Source organism: Microcaecilia unicolor, chromosome 2, assembly GCF_901765095.1.
Source record: "Microcaecilia unicolor chromosome 2, aMicUni1.1, whole genome shotgun sequence".
In the NCBI taxonomy this organism is placed as follows: Eukaryota; Metazoa; Chordata; class Amphibia; order Gymnophiona; family Siphonopidae; genus Microcaecilia; species Microcaecilia unicolor.
The window spans coordinates 396,147,466-396,165,510 of record NC_044032.1 but is presented as its reverse complement, the minus strand read 5'-3'; the positions used below and the strand labels follow the sequence as shown (position 1 = coordinate 396,165,510).

Below are 18,045 nucleotides of genomic sequence, written 5' to 3'. Positions count from 1 at the left end.
ATATATGATGAAGCTTTACCAAACAGAATTTGGTGAATGAAAACGCATAATTTGAAAGATATTCTATCTCTTATTGGTAACCAATGTAGCTCATATAAATGAGGAGTGGATTTGGTGAAGCGAGGAGATCTACATATAAGACGAGCAGCAGTATTTTGAGCTGTTTGTAATTTTTTGAGAAGACCACCTTTAAGTCCAGCATAGATGGAATTGCAATAGTCGAATTTGGTGAGGACAAGGGATTGAACCAAAGTACGAAAGACATATTTTGAGAAAAATGGCCTCAATCTCTTTAGATTCCAAAGTGAGTGAAAGACACTCGAGGTCAACTTAGAGACTTGGTTTTCAAGGGTGAGGAAACGATCTATTGTGATTCCCAAAATTTTTATTGATGACTCAAGGGAATAGGTTTTGTTCTTAATAGTAAAGTTACTAAGATTCATTAGTAGTTGTGTGCACAACTGCCCTTAGTCACTATTCTAGAAGTTGTACACTCAATTTCCGTCATGTTCAACTTCTAGGGGGCGTGGCAACAGAGAGGCATGGGTGAGTCAGGGGCATGCCTAGGAGTTAGACGTGCAGGTTTATAGAATACTAGGGGTTAGGCATGACCAGTCACACCAGCCTTTGACATGGTGTAAGCACTGACACCTAAAGTTATTTCGCTAGTATTGTATAGTAACAGTTTCATGTGGAACTGCCGTTATAGAATTCACACTTACTGCATTTAAAGTTCGGCATTCTTTCTTGAACCTACCCCTATGTATGCGTAGTGCACACGCTTGACAGCATTCGTTTCAGAACTGCACATCCTGCAGATCTACACATGTAAATAGCTGCTTTCTAAAATGTATCAGGGTTTCTGTTTACATGTGTAAAAGCCATGCAAGGTTTCTAAAATAACCCCTGTTGCTTTAATCTTAATTTCTCTGGAATATATAGATAGAAGTGAATGCCCGTGGATGTTATGGGCCTCTCTGAATATTGCATGGTCCATTGAAGAGCTGAGTTTTGTGCTATTTTGTTTCGAACCCAACCCAAGGGAGTTTCTGATGATTTGCAGACTACACTGTGACTGGTGTCTGCTTCCTCTCATTCTGATTCATGTATTAATTGCCTGGAGTTATGGCAAAATGTAAGCAGTGAGGTGTGGAGCTGGACAGAGATTTGAATGAAATTCAGAATATCCTTTCTGACAGGACATGTCTGAAATTCCTCCTAGGTATGAATACAAGGAACACCAGTGTATGAATTACACTCTGCTTTATCAAATCACAGTGAGTTTTCCCCAAGGCCAGAAGTACACCTTCAAATTGCTCTAGAATTAAATGCTGATAGCTGTGGTGTGGACATGATCCCTGTGAAAACTCTTTGGCTACCTGTATGAAGGGGTTCTTAGATTTAATCACATTGATGTTCATTTTCTTAGCGCAGGTGCAGCAGTGAACAGCAGCGACAGCCTCCCTCCATCCTCATCAGTCAACGATATCTCCTCCATGTCCACTGATCAGACCCTGGCATCTGACACCGACAGCAGTCTGGAAGCTTCTGCGGGACCCCTCGGTTGTTGCAGGTGACTAGCCGCCTGCCTGCGAAACCCAGCGTTCTTCAGAAGATGATGTGATTTCCAAACCACAACAAAAAATTCAAAGAAAGATGAAACCCCTTTCAGCCTGCTTCTCCTTCAGAGTTATGTAATGCGGCTGAGCTGAAATATATATTTAACTTAGAGTTGCTCTGCTTTGGTCTACATCCAGCGATGCTTGCTGCACATGAAACAAAAAAAGAAAGTGGTAATTACAGAAAATTCTTTTCTTAGAATTTCAATTCATGGCTGTTAAATCCAGCAATCATTTGTTTTAATTATGACATGACAAGGTGCGCAGAAACCATTCAAGTGTGTGTGTATCTATCTCTTTATTTATTAGCTATGGTATCCTATCTCCTTATCTATTTATCTATCTATATATATTTTATATATATAGATCTGTCTAGCTACTTCTTTCTCTAGTTGGACATAGATACACACACATATATACAAACATAAATGTATATTACAGTATGCAAAACTGTACAGTATATGCTGTATATACTGTACATAGTTATAAAGAACCTGTTTTATGTGAATGACATTGACACATCTGTAATATAAAACCAGTGTATAAATGGTTGACTTCATTAATTTATCAAGGTCTCAATTCCTATAGGAACCTTTTTAAAAGGAGAACAAGCATCAGCTCAATCAGGCCCTTGAAAATGTAGTACCTGGATTAACGCTAATCACAAAAAAAGTCATTTGCATAAAAAATGGAAATGAATCCTGAGAGGAAAAAATGTACCGTGGCTCCTTAGGTTATTTATTTAATTAATTTATTAATTAATATATTTATTGCATATTTCTCATACAGAACAGGCATGCTGATTTAAAATCCAATTAAAATGAAGCACACCTGTCATTTTATTCTGTTTTTTTTTTTTCTGGGCAGGATCAGAGAAGGAGCAAAATGTGGTTTTATTTCTGCAACTTCTATTTCTGTTCTCTCATTTGTAGTAAGGAACTGTAGCAGGAGGAGTGTTGCAGTGACTGTAGGTCTTTGAGAGGCATGGTTCCATCTGTGGTTTCCCGTTAATGAGTATGTGTGTGTGGGAGGAGACCCAGAGAGAGAAGGAAAGCAGATGAGGAAGAGGTCTAAATATTGCTTGCATTATCACAGATGTAACCATGTATTTCTTACCAGGAGCTAGCATTTCTATTTGAGCTTAATGACTCACTGCTCATGGGGGCTGGCTCCAGCTAACAAATTTTCATCATGTCAGAGTTATTTTGGGACATCTGCTTGTTGAACACGATTCCTAGAATTATCCCGTTTGTTGTTTACACAGCAGTATGGCTAAGCTTTTGAGTGTACTGTGTGCCTAGCAATACAGAGATCCTTTTAAATCGGTTACAGAAATGTAACTCCCCCCCATAAATAATAATAATAATAATAATTTTTTAAATGGTAATGGGACGTTTAATCTTCCCTGTTTGGCCAGGGTCTAAAGTTTGATGTCTCTGCTGGTGTCAGGTGGCTAGTCATTACCTATCCATGGCCCCTCCATTTGTGTTGCACAAGTTCCCAGTGTCAGCCAGAAGAAGCAGTTTGCCCACTCATGACTCAGACTTGCAGTTAGATCTTAGCTAAAGTGGATCCCAGAATGCTTTATTTTTAGCACTTTGGAAACACATGTTGTGACCTCTTGGTAGTACAGTCTTGTGATCACATAGAGTTCAACACTGAAGATCTCTGAACCTTCACGCATAATTCAGTCCTTAACCCATGCTGCTCTTCTGTGACTGCCTGTATACTTTACCTGTTCTTCTTAGAAGGTAGGATCACCGCATCCAGCAGATAAAAACCTGTAGATTAAAAAAAAAACAACAAAAACAAATCAAATACTTAAAAGAAACAACACATTAAATCAATACAGCGTAACCTCAGAATGAGTAGCTACAGTGGGGGAAATAAGTATTTGATCCCTTGCTGATTTTGTAAGTTTGCCCACTGACAAAGACATGAGCAGCCCATAATTGAAGGGTAGGTTATTGGTAACAGTGAGAGATAGCACATCACAAATTAAATCCGGAAAATCACATTGTGGAAAGTATATGAATTTATTTGCATTCTGCAGAGGGAAATAAGTATTTAATCCCTCTGGCAAACAAGACCTAATACTTGGTGGCAAAACCCTTGTTGGCAAGCACAGCGGTCAGACGTCTTCTGTAGTTGATGATGAGGTTTGCACACATGTCAGGAGGAATTTTGGTCCACTCCTCTTTGCAGATCATCTCTAAATCATTAAGAGTTCTGGGCTGTCGCTTGGCAACTCGCAGCTTCAGCTCCCTCCATAAGTTTTCAATGGGATTAAGGTCTGGTGACTGGCTAGGCCACTCCATGACCCTAATGTGCTTCTTCCTGAGCCACTCCTTTGTTGCCTTGGCTGTATGTTTTGGGTCATTGTCGTGCTGGAAGACCCAGCCACGACCCATTTTTAAGGCCCTGGCGGAGGGAAGGAGGTTGTCACTCAGAATTGTACGGTACATGGCCCCATCCATTCTCCCATTGATGCGGTGAAGTAGTCCTGTGCCCTTAGCAGAGAAACACCCCCAAAACATAACATTTCCACCTCCATGCTTGACAGTGGGGACGGTGTTCTTTGGGTCATAGGCAGCATTTCTCTTCCTCCAAACACGGCGAGTTGAGTTCATGCCAAAGAGCTCAATTTTTGTCTCATCTGACCACAGCACCTTCTCCCAATCACTCTCGGCATCATCCAGGTGTTCACTGGCAAACTTCAGACGGGCCGTCACATGTGCCTTCCGGAGCAGGGGGACCTTGCGGGCACTGCAGGATTGCAATCCGTTATGTCGTAATGTGTTACCAATGGTTTTCGTGGTGACAGTGGTCCCAGCTGCCTTGAGATCATTGACAAGTTCCCCCCTTGTAGTTGTAGGCTGATTTCTAACCTTCCTCATGATCAAGGATACCCCACGAGGTGAGATTTTGCGTGGAGCCCCAGATCTTTGTTGATTGACAGTCATTTTGTACTTCTTCCATTTTCTTACTATGGCACCAACAGTTGTCTCCTTCTCGCCCAGCGTCTTACTGATGGTTTTGTAGCCCATTCCAGCCTTGTGCAGGTGTATGATCTTGTCCCTGACATCCTTAGACAGCTCCTTGCTCTTGGCCATTTTGTAGAGGTTAGAGTCTGACTGATTCACTGAGTCTGTGGACAGGTGTCTTTCATACAGGTGACCATTGCCGACAGCTGTCTGTCATGCAGGTAACGAGTTGATTTGGAGCATCTACCTGGTCTGTAGGGGCCAGATCTCTTACTGGTTGGTGGGGGATCAAATACTTATTTCCCTCTGCAGAATGCAAATAAATTCATATACTTTCCACAATGTGATTTTCCGGATTTAATTTGTGATGTGCTATCTCTCACTGTTACCAATAACCTACCCTTCAATTATGGGCTGCTCATGTCTTTGTCAGTGGGCAAACTTACAAAATCAGCAAGGGATCAAATACTTATTTCCCCCACTGTACATGAGCATAACACTAAACAGGAATGACCTTTAATAACAGAGGGTGTCATCTGCTGATGTGCATTAATTAATGGCATTTAACACATGTTAACACAAGCTCCATCATTCTCAGTGGTGCCTATTTAATAACTATATGCACCTCTCTCAAATTAATGCATGTTAATGTGCATTAAGGCGTGTTAGCTGGTTAGCCCATGTTAGTAAATGCGGCCCCGAACTTGAAAACCCACATTAAAGAAAAAACTTCAGGCAAATTTTAGCACTTCAACCACAACTCCAGTAGCTGGGAAATAGGACTGGTGCTGGGCTGACTTCTACAGTCTGTGCCCCAAAATTGGCAGAGAGAGACAGAGATTAAGTATACCATGTTTAATCATGAAAAAGTGGAATCTATGCAGAATGCCAGATTCATCTCTGGCTGCCTTGTTGGGTAGACTGGATGGTCTTGTTGGGCATATCTTTATCTCCCGACGTATACTATGTTACTATATTAGATTTCTGAATGGATCACAGATAAGTAGGCAACTTCTGCACAAGTGCTGCATGGACAGGAACTGTCCTAGTGAGTTGATTAAGTTTACTGAATGGAAATCTTTGCAGAGACTATGAGGTGTCTGTGGCTACTGCACCAATCAAGTCAGAATTCCATGGAAGACAATCTCACTAACGTGCAGTACATCGATGCCGGCAAATTCTTTTTGTATAACACATTTGACTGAATTTGCATAATTCAGTGTGAAAAACTCCCTTACACAGCAATATGCTGTTTCTAGACCGCAACGTACAATCAAATATTCAATTTTTCTTTGGTTTAAATTTGCATCAAATTAGAAGATGCTTTCATATAATCATTTGAGCTAGTTTTCTAAAGCTCAGCTACAGCAGTGAATGTGATAGCAATAATTTATAGGAGCTTTTTCTATAACATCATTTCCTATGGGCTCAAAATGGGAAGTAGAACTTCCTGCCAGAGCCCACAAAACCTGAACCGAAGGTTATTGCTCAATGAATTTAGCAATATTCCTATCTTAAAATCATGACTTGTCTAAAGCAATACTCAGCAGCACGGCCTTATTCCTGCCTAAATTGAGGGTGAATGTGTGTGAAATTGTAGAAAATAAAACCCCACGGCATGGCAGATATCACAGAGCTAGCATCAGAAAGGATGTCTTGCTTGGGATGTCAGAGAGTACCGGTTAATAATACCTTTCACAAGTAGTCCACTGGGATACAACTATCATGGTATCTTATAGAACTTTCTTGGGGCTTTTCACCAGGTTGTTTTTTTTGGTGAGGGAGTGCCATTTTTTCCTCTGAAATTTACATGTGGCACCACAGTAGATATGGAAACACTTTCTTATTATATACTTGTTCAGGTGCATTATAGTACATCATATAGAAGTAAATAAGGCACAAGCCAGAAATTCTCCCAAATGTAAAAAGGTATCAGCTGAATACCTTGAAATATATATTTTTATATATTTATGTTTTTGTAATGCAAAGAGAGTCCATAGAAATACAAGTCTCAGTTTATTTGTCCTGTCTACTGCCACTTTCCAGGGCCTTGTTTGTTTGTTATTTCAGTCTTTAAATAACATTGTTTAAAATGCCGTCTCTATTCCCCTGCCCTTTTAATTAGTTTGGGTTTTGCTCACACCTTTTTCAGGGGTAGCTGAAGGTAAGTTACTTTCAGATTCAGTGGGTATGTCCCTGTTCTTGGAGGACTCACAGTCTAATTTTTATAGATGAAGCAATAGAGGGTTAAGTGACTCACCCAAGATGACAAGGAGCAGCAGTGGGATTTGAACCAGGCACCCCTGGATAGTAAAAATGGTGCTCTAACCACTAGAAATCACACAGAAAACAGCGAAGGTGACTCAATAAATATTGACAATGCTCTCAGAGTTTAAAAGTTTATTGTCCAACAACAAAGACTCGACACAGCCATGTTTGGGCCAACTGGCCTTCCTCAGGAGTCTCCTATGTTGTCTGTATGATCAAGAAAACGCTGCTAGAAAACGTGTTGTGAAATCCATCATTGGTATTAGACTTGGTAGGAAATACTACATGCCGTAAAAATACTCTCAAACACTAAAACACTCCTCCAGACTGACGACGAGATGTCTATAGTCCAAACAATATAGCTGGTTAAGTGCAATTTTCAGCTCTTTATCAACTACAATGAACTGCATAAAGGTAGGACTGTGTTTTATGTGGTCCTATGTGTGCGGTTATTGTAGCCGGTTGAGGGCTGAACATCGGCACTTAACCAGCCACTCCTTCATGATCTTCGGGATGATGGCCCAGGAATTTTTCCACTAGGTTTATATCTTCTACCCATGTACAGAGCTTAATCACTATAGTGACAGTCCTTGGCCATGTCACCTGTCCTTTTAAAGTTTGGTGATATGAGCCTAGGGTTTGGCCTCTAAAGGAATATGGACCCAGTATGCAAAAGAAGCTAGCTCTTGGTTTAGGCTTCTAAGTTAGGCTTCTAAATTTGGTTTAGGCTTCTAAGTTAGGCTTCTAAACTGCCTGATATTCAAAGCAGTTTAACCAAGCTTGCCTGGTTAAATCACTTCTTCCTGTCTATCCACTGATATTCAGCGGCACTAAACCACACAGTGTCACTGAATATCAGGTCTAACTGCCCTGCACTGTCTGGTTAGTGGCAGGGTGGTCTGTAGGTGGAACTTGGGTAAAGACAGTACTTAACCGGTTAGCAGTGATATTTGCCACTAATCCCTGGATTCTATATAGGGCGCCTAGAGATTCTATAATAATGCGCATAATTTAACAAGCTTGACAAGCTAATGAGTGTTGATAACAGCACTCAACAAGCAATAATGAGCACTAATTGGCACTGATAAGAATTTAGGTTCACAACTCGCTAAGCGTATTCGGTAATGACGTGTGCCAAACTTCTAATGTGCGCAGGCAAAAAGGGGTGTGGTTATGGGTGGGGAAATGGGTGTTTTGTGGGAGTTCTGAAATTTATGTACCTAGTTATAGAATAGGGCCCAGTGTACCTAAATCTATGCTCTGGGACTTACGCCACATTTTCGTTGGTGTAAATGGATGCATATAGATTTAGGTGCTGAAATATCAATTTAAGTGTATTCGATAATCAGCACCTAAATCTAGGCACCAATTATAGAATACAGTCTGATTTTTTTAGGCACCGTGTATAGAATGTCCCCCTAAGCGGTTAGTAAGTGGCTAAAGTTAGGCAATAAAAAGGCTTTCCTAGTTGGTGACCTAACCATCACCAGCACTATATATCAGTTGGTGCCCTGTTAACTTCTGGATATGGCCTGAGGTGTGTGCTGGAATCCCCCTGCCTTGAGCCCCCCCCCCCCCCCCGAATCTATTTTCCTCCTCCCTCCGGCCTCCCAAATGGATTGTAATCCCCAAGCAGGCGCCCCCAACCCCCATAGAACGCCACCCAGGCCTACCTTTAGTATCCTTGGTAGTATGGAGGTCCAGCAGGCAGGAGCAATGCCCACTCACTTCTGTGGCCTAAAAATAGCTGCTGTGACCCCTAGAGGCAGTCTCATGGTACTAGCACTAGTCTGTGAGAGTGTCCTTAGAGGTCACAACAGTTATTTTCAGGCCAGAGCTTTAAGGGGCAGGTGCAAGTGGGCTTATCCTGTCCACTTAAACCCCTTTGAATATTGACCTCTACTGCCCTAAGTGTCATCATTAAGTGATGGCAGGGACTTTCTTCTGACAGGCACCGATAACACTCCAGGAAGCAGAGTCCTGGCCTGGCTTGGAAGCAGACATTACCACAGAGCCATCAAGCCAACCCTTTTGACTGCTTTTGACATTAAGGATAACGAACAAACCTTTGCAAAATGGAAAGGTTATGAACGACATGTAAAAGCCATTTTTCATGAGTCAAACTAAGGGCAAATCTATGCGTGCCTGCATTTACACAACCCTTACGGGTATAAATGTACAGAATACTAGCACTGTCATAGATAAGTATACACTTGCACACTTAAGTGTTTGCATAGCATGTCGGCACTATTCTGTAAGGGCACATTAGTGGCATAATGTGTAAATGCATGGAAGATGTAGTCATGAATGGAGCATGGGTGCTTATGTATGTACTTAAGGTATGCACATCCCTGTCACATTTACATGCCAGGTCTATAGCTGGTGTAACTGCAGATATATAAGTATATTCTGTGGTGGAATCTGGCTGCCCAAATGCCATTATAGAAGAGATTCTCACCACGTGTCTTCTGGGCCCCTGTGTGGAGACATCCAGTTATAGAACAGCCCCCGATGTGTTGTAAGGAAATGGTTGAACCAACCAGAACGAAATGGAATCCCTGTTCAGACTGAGGTAGGAGAAAATATTTTAGCCAACCTCATTCCTGCAGTTAGCATCGGCAACAAGTAACCACATTTACTGCAGGATACTGGGAAATGGGCATGGACAACTTCAAACTTTAATGATGAGGATGGATCCTCACACAGAGAAGATTAGCTGATAGGTCATTTTTTCCGTAAACGAATCTATGCGGCCAGTTTGGCTATTTTTTTTAAATCAGTTTCATTTTATGTAGTAGACATTGTGCCATCAGGAAGTCTTGAAATTCAATATGTGATTTGGTCATGTTCTTTGTAGACAGGTCTTACAGTGCTTGAAAGTTATGATGTTGTGAATCTAAATCAAAAGGCATGTCAAATGTTTAAAAAAAATTCACTATCCTGCTTATAATTGAACGAGAAAAACGCCCAAGTTCCGACCTAAATCGGGAGATGGACGTTTATCTCACAAAAATGAATAACGCGGTATAATCGAAAGCCGAACTTGGACGTTTTCAACTGCACTCCATCGCGGAAGTGTACAAAGTTGACGGGGGCGTGTCAGAGGCATGGTGAAGGCGGGACTGGGGCATGGTTATCACCCGAACAGAGATGGGCGCCTTTCGCCGATAATGGAAAAAAAGTATGCGTTTGTAGCTAGAATTTAGGGCACTTTTCCTGGACCCTGTTTTTTCACGAATAAGGCCCCAAAAAGTGCCCTAAATAACCAGATTACCACCAGAGGGAATCGAGGATGACCTCCCCTGACTCCCCCAGTGGTCACTAACCCCCTCCCACCAAAAAAAATGATGTTTCACAACTTTTTATTTTCACGCTCAAATGTCATACCCACCTCCCTGGCAGCAGTATGCAGGTCCCTGGAGCAGTTGTTAGGGGGTGCAGTGGACTTAAGGCAGGTGGACCCAGGCCCATCCCCCCTACCTGTTACAATTGTGCTGCTTAATGCTTAGTCGTCCAACCCCCCCAAACCCACTGTACCCACATGTAGGTGCCCCCCTTCACCCCTTAGGGCTATAGTAATGGTGTAGACTTGTGGGAAGTGGTTTTTGAGGGGGATTTGGTGGGCTCAACACACAAGGGAAGGGTGCTATGCACCTGGGAGCTCTTTTACCTTTTTTTTATTTTTGTAAAAGTGCCCTCTAGGGTGCCAGGTTGGTGTCCTGGCATGTGAGGGGAACCAGTGCACTATGAATCCTGGCCCCTCCCACGAACAAATGCCTTGGATTTATTCGTTTTTGAGCTGGGCACTTTCATTTTCCATTATCGCTGAAAAACAAAAACACCCAGCTCACAAATTGTCGAATAAAACATGGACGTCTATTTTTTTCGAAAATACGGTTCGGTCCGCCCCTTCACGGACCCGTTCTCGGAGATAAACGCCCATGGAGATAAACGTTTTTGTTCGATTATGCCCCTCCACGGCACCCATTCACCAAAGCACACTAACCTACGCTTAAGTTAACATGGCTCACATTAAATTTAATGTGGTTTAATAAATAAATAGATAACAAGAAAATGAATCTGGGTTAACGAATCAGTCATTTAAAATATTAGGACTCCATTAGTTGACATGCATATTAACCTATGTTAGAGCTAATACAAACCATGTTAACATAAGAACATAAGTGTTGCCATACTGGGACAGATTAAAGGTCCATCAAGCCAAGTCTCCTGTTTCCAACAGTGGCAAGATCCCAAAAGAGTAATACAGATATTATGCTGCTTGTTGTAGAAATAAGCGGTGGATTTTCACAAGTCCATCTTAATAATGGCTTATGGACTTTTCTTTTAGGGAATTATCGAAACCCTGCTAAGCTACCTGCTTTTACCACAGTCTCTGGCAATGAATTCCAGAGTTTTATTACACGTTGAGTGAAGAAATATTTTCTCTGCTTTGTTTTAAATTACTACTTAGAAGCTTCATTGCATGCCCCCTAGTCCTAGTATTTTTGGCAAGATTAAACATGTGATTCATGTCTACCAGTTCCACTCCATTCAGTATTTTATAGACCTCTATCATATCTCCCCTCAGCTGTCTCTTCTCCAAGAGGAAGAGCCCTAGCCACTTTAGCCTTTTCTCATAGGGAATTCATCCAATACCCTTTATCATTTTCGTTGCCCTTCTCAGTACCTTTTCTAATTCCTCTATATCTTTTTTGAGATACAGTGACCAGAATTACACACAGTATTCAAGGTGCAGTCACATTATAACATTCTCATTTTTGTTTTCCATTTATTTCTATTCTTTTACTTGCTTCTTGCTTCTAATATACCTAAAAAGGTTTTCACTATGTGCTTTTGCTTTCAACACAATCTTCTTTTCAAAGTCTCTCTTTTTCTTCCTTATCAGTGCATTGCATTTGACATGGATGGGTAGACTGGATAGGCTATATGGTCTTTTTTTACCTACATTTTCCTCTGTTTCTATGACTTACCATTCCTTATGCTGTTTCCTATTATTTTAAGTTGGATCCTTCTTCCAAGGATTGTCTTTTAATTCTAATAGCTTACTTCACCTCATGTTTTAACCATGACAGCTGTCATTTTTTTTGTTACATTTGTGCCCCGCGCTTTCCCACTCATAGCAGGTTCAATGCAGCTTACATATTATATACAGGTACTTATTTGTACCTGGGGCAATGGAGGGTTAAGTGACTTGCCCAGAGTCACAAGGAGCTGCCTGTGCCTGCAGTGGGAATTGAACCCAGTTCCCCAGGACTAAAGTCCACCACACTAACCACTAGGCTACTCCTTTTTAAATACATGGCAACCAACACCACCACCCCCCAACATCAACCCAACTCCCAGTCAAGCAACCCATACCCCCCCTCATCAACATGACTTCCGATCAAGCAACCTAACATCAATCTGAACCCTGATCAGGCACCCAGAACTCCCTCCAACACAAACGCCATCCTCTTCACAAGACCCTGCCCCTCTATAAAAAAAACTCCCCTTGGAGCCCAAACCCCCCTATCCCTCACTCCACCCCTCTGAGACCTATCTGGGACTTAGAATTGGTGGGCAGTGGGTCACAGATGGTAGCAATCTCCCTTTGCTGGCACAAATGATAACTGAATTAAAAAATGCACGGGATATCCTGTTTAGAAGGAATGGATCCAAAGAAGCTTAGCAGAGATTAGGTGGCAATACTGGTAATTGGGAAGCAAAGCCAGTGCTGGGCAGACTTCTATGGTCTGTGCCCTGATCATGGCTGGACAGAGTCAGTTTCAGAAGTTGGAGAATAAGGCCAGTGCTGGGCAGACTTCTATGGTCTGTGCCCTGATTGTGGCTGAACAGATTTGGATGGGTTGGGTGGAGCTTTTCAGGGTCTTCGATGACAACTTCAGTAGTTTTAGAACAAGGACAGTGCCGAACAGAGAACAAATCAAGATAGGTATACATATGAAGTTTCACATGATATCTTGTATAATGAGTTTATCTTGTTGGGCAGACTGGATGGACCATATAGGTCTTTATCTGCCATCATCTACTGTGTTACCTGATTCCAAAATGACACTGATGACCCGTAGTGGTAATCTTATTGTGCTGTAGTTAGAGGGTCATCCTTCCACATGTAAAGATGTAATGACAGAAGAATAATTGTAATATATGTATTTATTTGGATTTAGCTCACACTTTTTTCAGTAGTACTTCAAGGTGAGTTACATTCAAGTATAGTAGATATTTTACTGCTTCTAGAGAGTTTATAATCCAAGTTTGTAGCTGAAACAGTTGAGGGTTAAAGAATCCTTTTACAAAGGCACACTAGCGTTTTTAGCACGCGCTAAAAATAAGCGTGCGCTAAACACTAGAGATGTCCATATATTCCTATGGGCTTCTCTGGCTTTTAGCGCACACTAATCATTAGTGCATGCTAAAAATCACTAGCGTGCTTTTTTAAAAGGACCCCTAATTGACTTGTTAAAGATCTCAAAGAGCACCAGCAGGTGCTGAAGTGGACTTCTCTGCTTGTCAGCCTAATATTAAAGTGTGCATTATGCAGACAGAACAAAAGAAAAATACCTTTAGTAAAGGAAATTAGAGCCACCTTGAAATGCATAAATGTGTATCTCACAACACAGGAAGGGGCCAAAGCCCCATTACTTTTTAGCACACTGGGAATTTGGTCACTGCAATCAACATAGCAACATTGTACAATAGCTACACTGTAGACTACTACTACTACTACTTATCATTTATATAGCGCTACAAAGCATACGCAGCGCTATACACCATACACAGACAGTCCCTGCTCGAAGAGCTTACAATCTAGATAGACCCCATATAAGGTGGCTTAATATAACGCAGGATTGCTTATAACACGGTCAAGAGTTGGAACCCATTTATTTTATTACATATTGCACTGTAAACCTGATAAAATATCGATTTACTTGTAATGTGGTCAAATATCTGTAACCTCAACATCTGTATTATATTGATATGTCTGCATCTTATATAGTGCAATATTTATTTCACTATCAACACATAAGAAGCTTTTATTAGTAATAAAAATCCTGGCAGCAGAATTTCAAATAGGCTTAGCTATAAAATTTATTTTTATTTTATTTATTAGGTTTTATTTACCTCCTTTTTTACAGCAGTAAAAACATTCAAATAATACAAAGTATGGCATAGTATACTACTTACAATGTCAACGCAACACGTAATAGAACATTTTAATTGATAGTGTAGGATATAAGCAAAGATGGAACATACAGATAGGTAAGAGAAGTTAGAAAGAACATTGAAATCAAGGGCTTTAACTTGGAATAAAAATATGATATATATTCTTATAGTCATGTAACTAATGTTTGAAAATAAGTGACATGTAGCCAGAAATACTACAGCCTAATAACAACATAAGAATAGCTATACTCAGTGTTTGTTTTCTAGCAAAAAAGGTGTCGGTACTCAAATGCCAGGCTACCCTTCAGGGGTGGGGTGATCACTGAGGGACCCACCCCACAATAGCTAGGCCCCCTGCAACCAGTCACAGAACCTATGACAAGGCAGAATTGGTGTGTAGAGCCTGAGCTCCTTCATTAAAACTTGGGGTACATGGGTCAATTTTTGCAGACAATGGAAAAGGTGCCGGTACTCAGTACCTCCAAGTACCCCCTCAAAAAAAAAGCCCTGGCTATACTGGGTCAGACCTGTGCTCAATATAGCCCAGTATTCTGCTTCCAACAGTGGCCAATCCAGGTCACAAGTACCTTGCAGCATCCCAATGAGTAGCAAAATTCCATGCAGTGGCTTGCCCCATGCCTATCTTTTCCTCCAGGAACTTGTCTACGTCTTTTTTAAAACCAGATACGCTAATTGCTGTTACCACATCCTCTGGCAACGAGTTCTAGAGCTCAACTATTCATTGAGTGAAAAAATATTTTCTTCTTTTTGTTTTAAAAGTATTATCATCTAACTTTGTTGAGAGTCCCCTAGTCTTTGTACTTTTTGAAAGAGTAAACAATCGATTTACATTTACCCATTCTACTCCACTCAGCCTAATTAGGACCTAAATCAAGATATATGAAAGAGAAAGAAGACATTATACAAGACAGTAAAGAAGTGCATAGGTTTTTGACCTCCAGTCCCCCTAACCCCTTGATCCCTTGTATCCCCAAACCAAGCCCCCCAACTTGGTGGTCTAGCGTCCCTCTTCCCTGCCCCCCTGTATCTGTAGTGTTGGAGGAGGAAGTAGTACACTGCCTCCTCTTCCAGCGCCACCTTGAAAATGGCAGCGCACAGCCCTGCCCAGTGTATCCCAGGATGTTCTGGGCAGGGTTTCATATCATCTTCTTCCTTATATAGTGTGAAGCCCTGCCCAGTGCATCCCAGGATGCACTGGGCAGGGCTGGGCACCACCATTTTCAAGGCAGAACTGGAAGAGGAGGGAATGTACTGCTTCCTCCTCCAGCAAAGGTATGGGGGAGGTGCGGGGAAGAGTGCCGCAAGACCACCAGGTGGTGAGGCTTGGTTTGTGGCCCACTGGGCCACCAGGGCTTTTTGGGGGGGGGGGTCAGGGGGACTGGAGATCCACTGGATCTCCAACCCCCCATGAACTTGGGATGGGGATTCAGTGGGGGCACTAGGCCACCAGGTCCTTCCTGTTTCAGGGAGTCTGGTGGTTCCACGAACCTCCAGCCCCTGTGTTTGACAAATCTGGGTTTTTGACAGCCTGGCCCTATCAAACAAGTGTGGGAGGATGCGCTCAGGCAAAATCCTCCTGCACTTTACCCTATGATCAGAGATAATAGTTCATAAATTTGCATGCTATTATCTCTGATCATAGGGGCGAAAAAGCCCCGCACTCTTCCAGCACTATTTTTAGAATGCTGTTTCGAACAGCACGGGGCTTTCGATCATCTGGGCATTAATGTGGTACCTATTGGGGGTTTTCCCCAGTATTTTCTATTACAGGTCATGCACTAACATTAACGATACCTGCTCCCAGTTAATGCGACAGTGCTTCCTTTTAGGAGGTAGTAAGTGGTCCCGTATTAATTCCAAGTTAGCACATGGTCAGTGCAGTGTGTTAACCACCTAAGGTCTTCCATGCCTACTCTCTGCCCATGCCATACCCTGACACAAAAAGCACGTATGCAGCTTACCCATAACCCTATGCAATTTCCATTTACCCTTGAATATATTTTCTTGGGAGAGGTAGAGATTGGCAGCCAAGAGAACCAGAGGGAGAAGGAGCAATTTAACCAATCTGAGGTATTAGGTCAGTTGGAAAGTTCAGTGCTATCTGCTGATATCATCATCAGGGTCCCTGTGCTGTAAAAAGCAACTACACTGCAGGGAATAGTGGAGATAAGTGGAAATTGATGGCCCATGAGAACTAGAGGATCAAGGAGTAATTTTACTGACTTGGGGTGTTGGGCCAGGTAGGAGGCTAGCAATGTTTGCTCATGTCATTCTCAGGATCTCTCTACTATAAAAACAAACTGCATGACCACAGGTGTCTTCAAGAAGGGGCGTTCCCAAAGGAGAACACTCATTTGGAGCAATTGAAGAGGCTGAGAAGACATTGGTCAGTAAGTTTTGATATTCTGCTTTTACTTCTCCCCCTTGATAATATGGGCAAGAAGAAAATCAAAAAGAAGCCTCTTATTGTCTCTACACCAGTATTTCATGGCCCGATGTACAAACATCTGGTTCCACAGGCTGTGACAAATCAGGAGGGCAGTCGGTGCACTCTTTCTTCAAATGAGGGTGCTTCCCTTAGCTCCAGTGGTAGGACTCCACCATTATTCTCTTCTGTATCTCAAAATCCTGGTATGGAGTCGCCTTCGGGTTCTTGAACCGTTGGATTCTGAACCACCATCAGAAGAAGACCTTGAGGCGTCTTCTGAGCAAGTTTCTCCTTCCTTGCCTTGTGCGGTGTCTTTACCAGCAAATGTGCAAGATGGACAGCGATACTTGTTCCTCACAAAACACATTACTTTGTTAGATGCATGGAAGGTTGTAACCAGAACAAAGAGAATGCTGAAAGTGACAGAAGAGGTGGCTATGAAATTCCCTGATGTGGTCTCAAATTACATGGTACAGAAGCCAGATTAGCTGGGCTAGAGCCCCAGGTGCATTCTTTACAGGCTGTGGGAGTGTCTGGTATTAGGGACGGAAATGGCCATGTGGTAAATGAAACACTTGCCACACAGCCATTTCCTGGGGGGAGCCCTGACCGCTACCTATTTAGGAGGTGGTAAGGGTGCCCGAGTTACCCCCAGATGTAATCAGGCAGCGCTCAGCGCTGCCCAATTACCACCAGGTAAGCCCCCAGCGCAAAAAAAATTTAAAAAAATCAAACGTGCCAGAAATTGCAGTCGTTGGGGGCAGGCAGTACCATTGGGATTCTGTGGTAGCCCAGCAGTAGTGCCAGATTGGTGTGCGGCAAAGCAGCAGTACGGATACTGCTGCTTTGTCAAAGGGGCCCTAAGTGTTTCATTTTCCTAAAATGTATGTGCTTTCACCTGAATTATTGCATAGAAAACATTTCAGGGAGATTATGATGCTTCCTAGTGGGGCTGATATTTTGCTTAACAAGTGTTTCTATTCACTGGCACCTACTCAAGATAGGGGGTCCATGGAGTGGATGACTGAGCAGGGATCATCCAGGGGCAATCTGCATATGAGACTATGAAACCCTCTTGGTGGTATTCTCCTTTGAGAGGAACAAATTGTTGGAGTTAATATCTACTTTTAAATATAAAGATTCCTTATCCTGTGGCCAAAGAATCCAGATCTTTCCTGATATGGTACATAGGAAAGCATTTCTTTCATTGAAGCCACATACACTTGCTATAGGGGCTACATTTTTCTAAAAGTACCCCTGAGATGCTTGGTGACCTATCAGGGGAAGGATTTTGCCCTCTCTGACCTCAAAACCTTTAGAGAAATTACATTTGAATGAGTGATAAACAAAGCTTTGGCTATTTCGTGGGGTGGTTGAATCAGTTAGGAAGTTTGGGTTTCTGCCAGGTATTTGTTTTCTGTATTGGCCACAGTTGGAAGCAGCCTACGGGGCTAGATGGACCTTTAGTCTGATCCAGTATGACATTTCTTACGTTCTTACCTTCTTATGTAACGCCTCTATGAGTTGAGGGGATTGA

General features: G+C 42.2%; 1 protein-coding gene across 5 annotated transcripts in view; it reads left to right on the top strand.

Moving 5' to 3' along the window:
• The window catches only part of MAPK10 (mitogen-activated protein kinase 10), a 338,818-nt gene extending 336,807 nt beyond the window's left edge, over positions 1 to 2,011 (top strand). For 4 of the 5 annotated variants that reach the window (XM_030190605.1, XM_030190604.1, XM_030190606.1 and 1 more), the window contains one exon: positions 1,435 to 2,011. In XM_030190605.1, the coding sequence (XP_030046465.1) occupies positions 1,435 to 1,577 (143 nt within the window). In that variant the 3' untranslated portion in view covers positions 1,578 to 2,011. Of the gene's footprint in view, positions 1 to 1,429 lie in introns of all 5 variants that reach the window. The other variant, XM_030190607.1, reaches the window with a different exon arrangement.
• Positions 2,012 to 18,045: the final 16,034 nt, after the last annotated feature.